General features: G+C 40.7%; 1 protein-coding gene across 13 annotated transcripts in view; it reads right to left on the bottom strand.

Annotated features, from left to right (window-relative positions):
- The window catches only part of ANK3 (ankyrin 3), a 351417-nt gene that overhangs the window by 49251 nt on the left and 288835 nt on the right, over window positions 1-13331 (bottom strand). For 8 of the 13 annotated variants that reach the window (XM_084526169.1, XM_084526174.1, XM_084526175.1 and 5 more), the window contains 3 exons: window positions 10416-10448; window positions 6561-6785; window positions 3377-3531 (listed from right to left, as the gene is read on the bottom strand). In XM_084526169.1, the coding sequence (XP_084382295.1) occupies window positions 3377-3531; window positions 6561-6785; window positions 10416-10448 (413 nt within the window). The remainder of the gene's footprint in view (window positions 1-3376; window positions 3532-6560; window positions 6786-10415; window positions 10449-13331) is intronic. The other 5 variants (XM_084526173.1, XM_084526171.1, XM_084526172.1 and 2 more) reach the window with 1 other exon arrangement.

Here is a 13331-nt window from a genome sequence, read left to right on the forward strand (position 1 = left end):
CTTTTCTTGGAAGTGTGGCAAAATCACTGCAGAGTGATATATGGTGGTATTTTAAACTTCAAGCATTAACAAGGTCATTCTGGTTTGATCTGTAGATTCAAAGAAGCATTTGTATAAGAACTCCTGCTTCCCATCTGCAACCACACTGTGCGGCTGCCAGCATATTGTAGCCACAAATAATTGCAATTCTTGTCTCATTCCATAGTTTGCAAATGACTGTCAAAACATGTAGAGCTTAGGGATATGGTTTAGTGGAGGGCTGTTAGCGTTAGGATGGAGGTTGGACTCTATGACCTTGAGGTCTCTTCCAACCTAGAAATTCTGTGATTCTGTGATTCGCTGCCCAGGTATGTGCATTTGTGCCCATGATTTATCTACAGGTACAGAAAACTACCTGTAAAAGCTGCAAGAACGTATAAAGCAAATGCAAGTTATACATAAAAGGAGCCCTACTGAAAACGTAAGCTATTTGTAAGGCAGAGAGCTTTTTCCTTTTTTTTTTTATATATATAAAGGCACGCACACATATATTTCACTTGACTTAATTTTAAATAAATATAATATGGTCAAAAGCTGTGAACTAGTACTCTTGTATTTGGAATCAAACTCTTCCTATTCCTAAAAGCAACACAAATTCCCTGTATTCCATCAGCCCTGTATTTGCCCAGCACCATCTTTCAAATAAGATTACTTCAAGCAGAAACCTGATGACAACAAAGGAACTGACTCTTAGCATCATGGTTAACTATTCTTCCATGGTAATAAAAGCAAAGTTCTGCTATTATTTAATGCTGCATTTAATACCCTGAAGTACTGCCTTCTGCTCTGGATTATTTTGAGTTTGAGACACATTTTTCCAGCAGATGGTGCTGCTTCCAGTAAAGAACGGGCAGGTTTTCAGCAGTCCCCATGTCGGGAGAGGAGCAAAGATGTCTTTCCTCGTTGTCATCCCCACAGGCTGAGCAGCACAGCAAAACAGAAAAAATGGAACAGAAAAGCAGACTGCACCTTTAAAACAGTCAGCATATTAAAGATTCAAGAATAAAAGTCTGACTGTCCTTCTACACAGACAGGAAGAACTAGTGAAACACAGCAGGTCTAACACAGAACGGACCAACTGCTTTTAATAGGAAAACAGTCATTCCTGCAGCATGGAAACAGCCAGGGAATCATCCAGCATTTAGGGATGATCGCGCAGATGAATTTTGTTGCAAAGAGACATTGGAAGACTTTTTGAAACAGAAAAGGTGTCGTCTGAATGGAACAGAATTTTGTCAAGGTCCTTGTACTATTTTAATGAAGGTTTTGTTTTCCTAACTAGAGAAGAATTAAAGTAAAATGAACTGAACAAATGATCAACACAATGCTCTGGGTGTGACTGTAATATTTTTTCTCCTTTCTCTCATATAAATGATCGCCTGGGTTCATAAATGACATTTTTGTGGCTTGGCGTTTAAGGTGCTAAATATTTTCACTCGAAGGGAATAGCCCAGTGTCCATCACGCTTCCTGTGATTCACTAGCTGCACTTCTGCCCACTAACCTCAAACAGCAGCTCCCCAGAAGGGAAGAGCCACCTGAAATCCTCAACAATTGTACCCTGGCTCCAAACTGTGAAGATTATTATTTTAGGCTCTAAGTACAGAGGGCTGCATGCCCACTGCTCAAATTGTTCTTATTTATTGAGCCCTCTTTCTCTGCAAGATGTGAATTTATCCATACAGCATCCCAGGGGAGCTCCTCTGTTATCAATGCAAGCTGCAGCACTCCAGAACAGGGTTTTGTGCCTAGATTTCCTATCCCCAAATTGAACTAAGCTCATTTTGAAAAGCACAAAAAGCAAATAATAAGCAAGTTGCTTTTCAGTTCTGACTACCTCATCATGGACAAGGCACAGATATTTCACCCAAGTGCCAAATCATTATTTTCTGTTTCATATGGTAGTGCACAGAGAAGCATGGGGTGGTAGTGAGATTTTTTCTTTCAGAAAGGCTAAAACTACACCTTTGATCCCAGTGCAATTCTTATCCTAGCAATACCATCCTGGGCCACACTTGCTCTTTTGCCTGCTCCAGTGCTTTTAGGTTCCTTTCCGTGACAAGGTTTATTTTATTTTTCCAAACCCACTGACCCTACATATTCAGTGTTTCTGTCCTAGTGCTTGATTGGTTCTATTACATTTATTTCCAAATAAATAGCTACCATCGTGTAACAAACAGAACTTTGCACTTGGTCTGTATTTTTACAGGCTCAGGTGCAGCTCAAGTACTTCAAAGTGACAATACTACACCCGCCCATCCTGCAAATCCCATTCCCAGATGACCAGATCAGTAAAAATGCTAATCCCATTGCCGAGGGAACCCCTCACAACAACACTATTTTCCTTTCTATATCCTCAAAGTTTGTCTTCTACTGAGGCTGCCCTCTTCAAACAAGGAAGATCAAAGACAGAGCCTGCTCACAGATACCCCTCGTAGCTGCCATCCACAGCCTGATCATTTGCTTCAAACACTTTGGCTGATAATGAAAAAACTTTCCTGCAGCTTGTGGAAAGCTCACCGCACCGCGACTTTCTGTAAAAGGTTATCCAGAGAAAATCCTGTGGGTAAACCCTTACAGAATGCAGAAGTCCTACACACAGGCTATTTCATTCACACTCAGATGCAAAGAGCTAGAGCAACGGTTTATCAGCACAAGCATTGAAAAACACTTGCTAGGAAAAGAAAGCAGTGGTGCCATGGGTTCTCTGTGGCCCCAGCCTGGCTTTGCTCACAACACGTCCACAGGGACCATCTGTCACAGCATCTTCTGATGAATTGAGTACAGCTGAGTCCTCTCCTCTTAAGAGACTCTCACATAAACGGCAACATCCACACAAAACAGGGGAGCCAGACTTCCCAGATGGGCATCAAGAAGCAGGTTATGTGTTTGGAGGAGGCAACCCCTTGGAAACAATACTCTGTCTAAGAATGATCTATAGGCTGAGGTCTACATCTGTGGGAAAGTCAAATAGAACTGGTATTTACTCTTTACCCTTGGTTTGGAATGACCTTCACGTGGCCCTGCCTGAGCAGCAGAAACACACTTACCTCCAGCTGGGATGTTATTCTCAACTCTGTGCTGTAAAGCAACCGTGCAACTTTGCTTAAACTTGGCACGACTTCAGACCAAAGCTTACCACTCTTTTCAGGATGTCTCCAGGCCACTGCTGAACAGTTTTTCTTTACAATCCTTCCATTAGTTTAATACGTAACACACATTGTATTCCCCAAAGTCAGATATTCTCTGCACTGTTTTATTTTAGGTTGCTTTAGTCTGCTTCTATTAGCAAGCCTGCACAAAGACAAGGCTTGCTAAAACTTTGAGAAAACGTTTACCTTCATCCATGCCATTGAGTATTTCAGTTAAGTCTTCATGTTTGCTGTCATACTGGTGTTCCTTCCACGTTTCACCATTTTCACTTCGAAGTACGATTAATTCTCTTTCCTTTCCTCGCATTGATCCAAAATGTGGGATTTCCACTATGACAGGGCTAGACAAAAAAGGAATCATATTATTTTTAAGTCACATATTTCCTCACCACCCTTAATTTTCCTATAGTTATTAAATCCTTAAGAAAACTACAGTCATTTTAAATTGTAAGTACTGTTACAGTAAAAATGCTTTTAAAATTGTCAAAGCTGCACAATCCTTTATCATTTAAACTGTAGATCATATATATAACTCAGAAACATTTGTATGTAGCTTATTTTTAATATAAATCTTTTGAAATAGTTACCTACGTGAAGAAATGGCTACAAGTTTTGCTAAAGACAGTTCTCCCTGCACATATATCCTGGCATGTGGGCAATCTAGCACATGCAGCACTGCTGACCTTTAACTGACATTACCATAGTCAAAATTTGGATTTGGCTTAAGTAATTTACAGTGGCCAAAGTTAGTTCAGAAATTGAATTTATGCAACAGCTATTGACTGCAGCAAGAATTGTGTGTGCATGTAGATTTTAGGCTTCAAACCAAGTCCCAAACTTTTCAAAGTTCTCCCTGGCTCTCTCTGTTGATGCAGCTCCTGTGAAATACAATAGGTTGTTTCTCATTAGTTTCACTTTCTGGTTCTCATGCCCAAAATCACAGCTGCAACATCTGTAAACATCACTGGGGAATGTTTAGATCTTTACAGAATGGATTTTTCTGAGTTTAGCAACATCATGACCACATTTATATTAGTTACTGTCAAACATTTTTGGGAAAGGGAAGAGAATGGGAAGGTGGTTAATAATACACCTAAGTCAACAGACAATGTACCTTAAACAGAGGACTGCAAGTGCATTACTGAACAATTATTGTGAAGAATCGACAGAAACCACCATTCACTTCATGTGCCATTCCTTAACAAAACAGACATTTTTGCCAAACACTTCACAGGCAAGATATGCATTTTCAAGTATGCTACGACAACTGACTGAAACCACGCAGTAAGTGAACAATTATGGATTATGCAGCTTTAAGACATTTAAATAGACAGTATCATTATTTTCCTACAGAGGTTGTAAAGGATTTCACCTCTTTGTAACAACTCAGTGAAAAGTAACACCACGTGATGGGAGGAGCATGCAGCACTTCCACAGTACGGTGCACCAGCAAGGTGCTTGGCTGCAGTAACCTATCGATTACCTGAGTACGGAAATCACAACAGCCATCAGGAGTAAAATATGAATTGGAGTCCAGTTTTCATGTTACATACCAAGGGAGGAAAGTTATATAGTACTTTTCCCAGTTAATACGCATTTTAGATACTTTTAAGAACACCCAGGCTGTTACTCCAATCTCAAGTTCTTTAACAAGAAAGAGAAACGTGGCTGCTGTCTCCCATCGTGTGCAGCAAGTAAATACCAAAAATTTGAATACATTGCTTGTTCAGATGTTTACTCTCTAGTTCAAAAGGAGTGTAAACTAAAAACTAACACTGTAGTACAATCTTTGCAGGCTAATATTTCAGATACTGTCTCTGTAAATATTTAGAAACCACACAATTTTGTGCATGACATTTAACAAGAATACTCAGTGAGAAGGTATTAAACAGGTATTGAACACCAAACACTCACCAATATTTTGAAAACCTAATGCAATAAATTTCACAATATGGCTTGAAAACAACAGTCAAAAATGTACAGAAACATTCTTACATTTTAGACCATATACTGCAGCTCCTTTGGGTAGCATACTTGGCTTTGTAAGTCTATTTTAACAAGATGCCTCTCGCAGTTTGAAAAGATTAATGTTTCGCCATTGTTAGAGTAAGTTATTTGCTCAATGAGACTTTCTTAAATAATCTTTCATAAATAATAGACTTTATATGACCACATTTTACAATGCTCTTCCCAAAACAGACTCACTCAAGGCCTGTAAATACCTTCTCTACCACAGGGCTGAACTTAAAGGACTGTCACCGTGTATTAAAATGTATTTGATGCAGTTGAAACACTTCAAATTTAAAAAATTACAGAAGCACAGAAGTTATGAAAGCAGAATGCTGGCAGTGAATTTTACATGCCTGTAAGCACAAGGTAGTAGCAGAGCTATATTAAATCAAGCCACTATGATTTTCTTTCAGTGACATAAATCAACTGAAAGCTTCAGAAAACTAAATAAATAAAAAAATAAATGGGAATAACAAAAAATTAGAAACAAAAGAAAAACTGTAGACATTCTGTATCTTTTCCATACATATCCTACCCAATAAATTTTGTTCCTTGTGGACCAAGCTGCAGGATTCGGCTAACCATGCTCTCGCCCTCATTTAGAGGGGGAGGAGTTTTAGGAAGATGCAGTTTACTGAATAACATCCATGCAGCAGGAAGAGAAATGAGAAGGGGAAATTAGGAACAAGCTGTCATTCCCGACAGAACCGGCAGTTTACACCAGGGTGCCACTCATGGTAATGAACAAAATTTATAATTAGGAAAAAAAGCCACATCATAGTGGATTGTTTCCCCTACTTTAAGCTTTAAAAAAGTCATTTCCTAGCATTTGCACTACTTGACACTCTCCAGTAAGCACTCCGCCCTCACTCGCAGTGGCCTTGCTCACGGGGAGGGACCCAGGCAGCTCCCAGCAACTCGTGCATGGCTCCTGCACGCACCGTGGCATAGGGAACAGAGTTCAATGTGGGTGACTTTAGGCCACATTTCTCCGACAGTGACATTACGCTGGTACTCTATGAGCAGGAGGGTCATAGCCTGTTTTGGGTTACAGGCTCAACTCCTCCTGACTTCAAAGAGAGGTTGCATGAGTAGCAGGGGACAGGATCTGGCCTTTTCATGGCTTTCCTTACCTTTGGCTTCACCCTACAACCATCAGAGAGGCAAAGATCCCCTTAAAATACAAGGGCAATTTCAAGGTAGGAATGGCAATTTGGCATTTTTCACTATTTCTAAACCAGTAGCCTATCTTACACGGTCATATGAGGTAGAGTCAATGTTTAACTTCTTAGATCCACAGGATAAAGGAAACAGAAGATGCAACATGAGTGGAAACAGTGGAATTCATAAAACAACTCACCCTAGAAATTGTGCCCCTGCCGGCCCCATTTCTACAAGTCTACTTGCTAATCCTTCTCCTTCAACCATTGGTGGTGGGCTGGCCAGTTTATGCCTCTTCACCAAGCGGCAGGTGATACGGGTCGGTGCGGTGCACTTGCGTGGTGGGATGATAATCCGCATTCCATGATGGCGACTGCCCCTCATCGAGCCCCCACGGGCATCAACCATAAAACTAACCAGGAAACTGTAGGGAAAAGGAAACATGTCAATGAAAACAGTCAAAAAATAAGCAAGAAAAAAATAAAAAAAAAATAAAAAAAAACAACAGCAAAAAGTCAGCTACCACAATCTTCAAAATATTATCGTAAAAGCCCTCCCAATCCCAGCTAAACTAAAAAGAATTTGAAGATTGTTTTAACACTTATACTTACACGTTAACTACTGGTTAACAAGAGCAGGAATTTCTCAAGGTCTAGCAACATATGGCAAAACAAACAGGTGCTACTGAGTAATTTGGATTAAAGAGCACACAAGTGTTATATTAGTAGTGACATACTGGAATTTAAAATCAGCCCTCTGTTACTGTTAGCTCTACTGCCCATAAATGAGTAACTAGCCTCACATGCAGAAAGGAACCAGACAGTGTAGAAAAAGGAGAATCAAAAGTGCTTATTGTTTTGGGGATCTCAGTCTTCATAATCTCCCCACACTCTCATCTGCAAGCACTCCTGGTGGCCGGCAGAGCAAACGTGGGCACTGTGGGTAACAGTCCAAGCTATTAGTTGTTTTTACTGATGGGGAATGAGTAAGAATATCAGTAACTTTATTTAGTATCAGTAAAAGTATGTATGTATGTACTTTAAGTATGTAACTTTCTTTAGGCTGCTGGCACTCTAGAGGAAATCATGTCATTACTCCACTATGAAAATGACATTCTTTAGCAAAAAGCTACATTTGAGAAAAATCACATTTTCCAATGCATATTTTTTCAAATAACAAAACAGTAAATAATTATATTTTTAAGTGGGAAGTGGGAAATTATGTATTTTATTTTTTATTTTTATTTTTAATGAGTAAATAATAATATTAACAAGAGTAACTGTTAATAACCATGGTTTATTTCAACTCTGAAATGATGAGAAGCTGTGTATGTGAAAAATTACTGTCCTTAAGAAAAGAACAGTGACAGGGAAATGGAGCCTCCTCCCAGGACCAGCAACACACCTCACGTTCTTTCAGAACTCTGCTGCAAAAGCTCCTTCCCATCTAAGTGGATCAAAACATGCAGGTTACTGCAGGGCTAAGCAGTTACTGACGGGCTCCTTCGGGGTTCAAAATACCTTCCCTTCTCTCTCTACTATAGGCTGAAGAGAGATTATAGTTTCAGATAGATGTGGTAATGGGCCAGCATCAATGGAGACATGAAGTTATGAATTCAGCCTCAGCACCAATATTTTTTTGTTTGCTCCTTCTGTTTGGTATGCACTGACACAGCTGGCACATCTGCTGAAGAGTTTCATTATTTTCAAAGCTGTTGCAAAAACTTCCAGAACTTACAGGCTAAATCTTCAGATGATTAAGAGGTGAATCCGTTCAATTTCCTGGCTCCCTACTGTAAATTGAACTTAGGGTAAGAGCCAATAATCCAGGGGGGGTCGTGAAGATCCTTTAAAAAAAGACCCCAAGTGCTCTTAAATATGAATGTGAATTTATGTAAGACAGTTTCATTTGCTTTTGAGACCAGCAGGATACCAAAAGTACCAGCTGACATGCACTGGCCAGCCCTGCAGATAAATTGCATTCAAAGTCCAGCCGACGTGGGTGGGAAAAATCTGCACAAAAGCAGGAGCATAATCAAAACTTTGAATTTAGTGCTCTGTAGGAAACAGGCAGATAGGGGATGTGAGCTGTAAAGCAAATAAAAAGTTGTCCAACTGTATTACAGGAGGAAAAATGCTATGCTGTTCTTCAAGCCAAATTAAAATATGTTAGTAGAGATGGGAAGGTAAAACAGGCCTCTGAGATGACCCTAACTCCAATTCATCATTTTTTGTGCCCTAGATACTTCACGAGACTGAAGCATGGAACAACATTCACCGTATTTTACAGGAGTTTTCATACAAATATATTGTATCTGCATTTCTCTCTTAGATAACACCATGCATACCACTGAACAAATCCAGAATGTTGCCACCAGGGTACCCCAATTCCAGGTAAGAGGAATTACGTTTCAGTGAAAGGGGATCTTTGTTGAATGGTTAACCACTTTCTGCAACTCTGAGATCTGTATCAAAGGCAGTATTCCTGATATTTAAATTACAGCATAAGTAAGTTATAGTAACGTTAATATTTAGATACAAGATCTTAGACATCCTGCACACTTTGTTGACTGGAACCTTGTCCATTTGGTACAAAGGGGCTGCAACAAGCAGAGACAACAGCTGTAGAGCCTGGACCTTTGGTTCTCTTTGCTCACTGAGTGCTATGAGCCTGTCAGCTTGTGTATGTTGCTTTTTTTTTTCCTCCCTCCGACTGCTCTGTACAGTGGGTGGTGAATGCTGAGGGGCTAAGGCAGCTGCCTCTGAGCATGTCGAAAGGTGGGCCAAGGTTGTCTTCAGAGCTGGCAAGGAGCCAGCTTGTGACTAGCTGTGAAGGGAGTTCAAGACAACCCGTTAAAATTTACTATGAAGCTAGGTAAAATACTAAATGGGGACTTACATTTTCCACCACTGGGAAAATACTTGAGAGCAAGCTGTTTCAGTTGTGCCTTGGAGTCCTCTTACAACTAACTGTACATGGTTTTGGTCTGCAGAGAGGACAGGGCCAACCCTGCCTAGATGGAAGTGCCCGGGGCAGCAGGGGCCTGGCTGGCTGGAGCATCCATCCCTTCAGGGCTGATGTGGCAGCAGCTCAGGGAGGCACATCTGCACGGCGCACCGCAGAGCCACAGAGAGAGGCCTCCCGGGGAGTCTGGCAAAGCTGGGCCTGGCCTGATGGCTCGGTACAAGGCAGTGTTTTGGAGAGCTGCCTATCATGTACGTGATTACTGGCATGTTACGCCAGCTCATAATTAATCAAAAAGGTTTTCATCTCATGCAAAAATGCCAGAGCTCCCACTCAGATAAGATGCCTCTGCATCCATACTATGTAAGTGATGAGAGTACGTAAGAGTAGATTTTCAAAAATCTAAGCACCTAAATCAACTGACTTAAATTAACCAAAAAGCAGAAGTATGTACGTATGAAATTTGGGCCCAGAGTTCTCAGGCACATTTATGTTGCAGATTGCAAGGTTGTGCAGAGACAGCTATGCTGGATTTGATGACTTACACTGGTCCAGCCTTGGCAGCCTGGGGCTCAGCACTGCTAACGCGCACTACTCACAGCATGGGGAGCTCAGTGCTGCACACCAGCCCACTCCCCACCACAGCAACTAGCCCGTTCACAGCCAGCCTGGGTGTCTGTCTACACCACACTGCAGCCTCCAGAGAAGACAAAACCCTTAGCAGATCAGCCTTTATACACGTTGATCCCACATAAAGGTAATCATTGTCAACAGCATGTTGTTTCTTTCTTTGTTTAGTTTTCAAGTTAGTATTTTATTGTCTGAAACAAGAACAGTATTTCCAAACAGCATTTCATGCACTTTCTATCACAAAGATTAGTAGCCTAAATTAATGCTGCACTAATAATGGAAACTACAATATGATCTCTAAAACACAATGCTAAATGCTGGTGAGCAATTTCTACTGGCATACATGGAAGGGATGAGGATGTGGGCGGATGCACTACGGACATCTACGTACACTCTGACTGTGGGAAACAAGTTTAAAAAAACACAAAATGAGGATTCACAGAAAGCACAGAGTTATCACCTTGAATCATACTGGGGAAGTGGAGAGGAATAGCTGCAAAATAATTTAGAAAGCAAATGGGAAAAATTAATGTAAGATAATTAGAAGCAAGCAACAGAAAATATCAATAATAAGCGCAAAGGAAAAGTAACAATCAGAAAAATAACAAAAGCAACACATTTGAAGGCCAACTTTAGAAATGATTTGGCTTTTGCTTTGCATATTGTAAAATATGTCATAAAATATGCTACTCATGGAAAAAAAATATATGAAGCATTCATTTTCACTAGTCAGCACAAGTCAGTAATTTCTCTGGGAAGTGCAGAAGTACATGGAACAGAGAAGAGCGCTTGTGATTTACTCAGGTCGGCAGAGAATTTATTGCAACAGAACTTCTTTAATTCCCCAAACATGGTTCACTGCGCCATGGAAAATCAGTTCTCGTGCTTTCTTACAGTTTTATTTCCCAGAGTATAATGTATAATATATGTATGGCAGGATGCCTGAAGGGTGTATCAATGATGGAATCATAAAATCTTGCCATTCATGCCACTGCTTTCAAAAAAGTTCTGTGTGTACAGGAGGTTGGCGTAAACTACAATTAACTTCAAGTATGACACCTTGCAAGAGTGGATCAAGCACTTCTGAGTTTCTCAGTATGGGAGAGAATATGACACATTAGTTTCTTTCTTTGAGCTCAGGAAACCAAGGAGTTAAAAAAGGCAACATGGAGAGAGCACAGCCACATTTCAAGGTGTACAAGGACGCTCACATCTGAAAGCTGAAGGCGACCTTGGTGATGGAGCTCTACCTTTCCAGAGGCCACAAGACTGCTGACACATTTCAGTGCACTACTTATGATGGACCCTGTTCAAAGCATATCCTGGCAAAACAACTTATTTGAACTCAAAAATAAAAACATGAAGCACCATCTTGGCTTAAAAAAAGGAAAAACCAGAAGAATCAAAATTACTGCCAAGTTTTCCTTCTTTCTTCCTCTTTCACTGACACATTCCTGGAGATCCACACCCTGGCTCCCCAGAATTCCCCTTCTGCCTCAGATTAGAGATGGGAAGAAATGTTGATGCTCTCTTCTGATGGTGAGTACAAGGGGAAAGGAGCAATGCGAGGGAACACACTGCGGAGGGGCTGCCCTGGCATGGCACACTGGGGGACTTGGGGGTATGAGGAACGCAAAGAGCAGCCCACGAGGATTGTTGATGGCTGGTGACCCTAGCTGCCATGCCATCGCCTACAGCCACCGAACAGGGACAAGGCAAGGGGATGAAGCACCACCACCAAGCAGAAAAGGAGCTGCTTTTCAGAAAGGAGGAAAGTCATGATCCAACACACATCAGATATGCTGAGCTACTGGCAGATGAGAAGGCAACATCTGTTGATTGCTCCTAGATGAAGATAATGAGGAAAATCAAGCAGTATCATATTATAATAGGGAGCCACAATAGAAAGAAAATAAACAATGACTTTTTTCTGAGAAAGGAACTGAGTCATCACAACATCATTTCTGATGGACTTTATCCATCAAAAGAAAAATGTGGTACGGCAGAAAAGCTGTAACTGGTGGCAGAATATTCTGGTGATCAGATTCTCTCCCTCACCACCTTCCCTACAGCCCCCCAGTTTGCCCCACTGCTGCGGGTCTGCAGCCCTTCCCCTCTGGGCAGCAGCTAAAGCCATGGCTGCACGAGTGAGGACTGATGTATAAAGTGAGCAGATCTGAAGTAGTTGATTCCAAATATCCCGTGTCTTTCAAAAGAAGAAAGAGTCAAAATATACGTAACTTGACAAATTAACTGATTTGACAGGGTAACTTACTCAGTGGATGTATAGTAGGTCTGTTTCTTTATTTCAGTAAGCAAATGAAACAGCACAGATAAGGTAAGTGTACAATCACCTGAGAAACTACTTCGAAAGAGTTACCATCTGTGCTTTACTGTCAAACTGAAAGAAAACTTCCACCAGGGATTTCACTGTGTTGTCCTGGGCCAAGTACTGAGATAACATCTTCATTCACGGTTTGAGCACTGGACAGAAAGGGCTGATAACACTTTGGAAAAGAGGATCCAAATTAAAAGCTATCTTGCTAAAATGGAAAAGGGTGCTGAAATCAACAAGTTGAAAGGCAGTAAAGGCAAATGAAACATAAGGAAGAAACCAAACACAAGCTCGAAACGTAGAAAAAATACTAAGACTGCAGAATTTCAGAAAGGAACTAAGAAACTCTAGCAAATCACAAACACCAGTTAACAGGAGCTATAGCTACCAAAATGATAATCCTCACTGCAGTATTTAGATTAATTGTGTCATGTGTTAGATCAAGGAGGTAGTGGTCCTGCCCTGCTTAGCCAGTACTGGTGCCAAAACTGGTTTAGAAATAATCTAACATCAAAAAGGGGAGAACCAGGAGACAGCAAGGAAGAATCTGGTGATATGTGCAAAAAAAACACCTAGGAAAACATGAAAAATTATACTTTACAAAAGAGAGAACTACACATCTTGCAAAATACAAGACATTGCAAAGAGACAAGTGGGATATTATTCTCCATGACTATCATGGACAGGACAAGAAATAGGCTTAAGTCACAGCAAAGAGATTTTAAGATGAACATCAGGAAAAGAAATGTTGCAGCAAAGGATAGCAAGCCACTGAAGCTGAGGGACTACAGACCCTCTTTTATTTTAAGTGACCATGAAGAAATTGAATGTATTCCAGGAATGGCTTGCTTATATTTTATGCTGTTATAATGCAAGTGGATGGCCTACCAGCTCTCTGAGGTCCTTTGCTAACATACCCTTCTATGCTAACCAACAGATTGCAGCTTTTCATTCCACAGCTCCTGATAGTTCAACCCTAGCACTGACCATGTGCAGTGTTTTATTAGATCAGGACCTACAAATCCATCATTTTTTATTTCT

This window comes from Aythya ferina, assembly GCF_964211825.1.
Source record: "Aythya ferina genome assembly, chromosome: 7".
Lineage (NCBI taxonomy): Eukaryota > Metazoa > Chordata > Aves > Anseriformes > Anatidae > Aythya > Aythya ferina.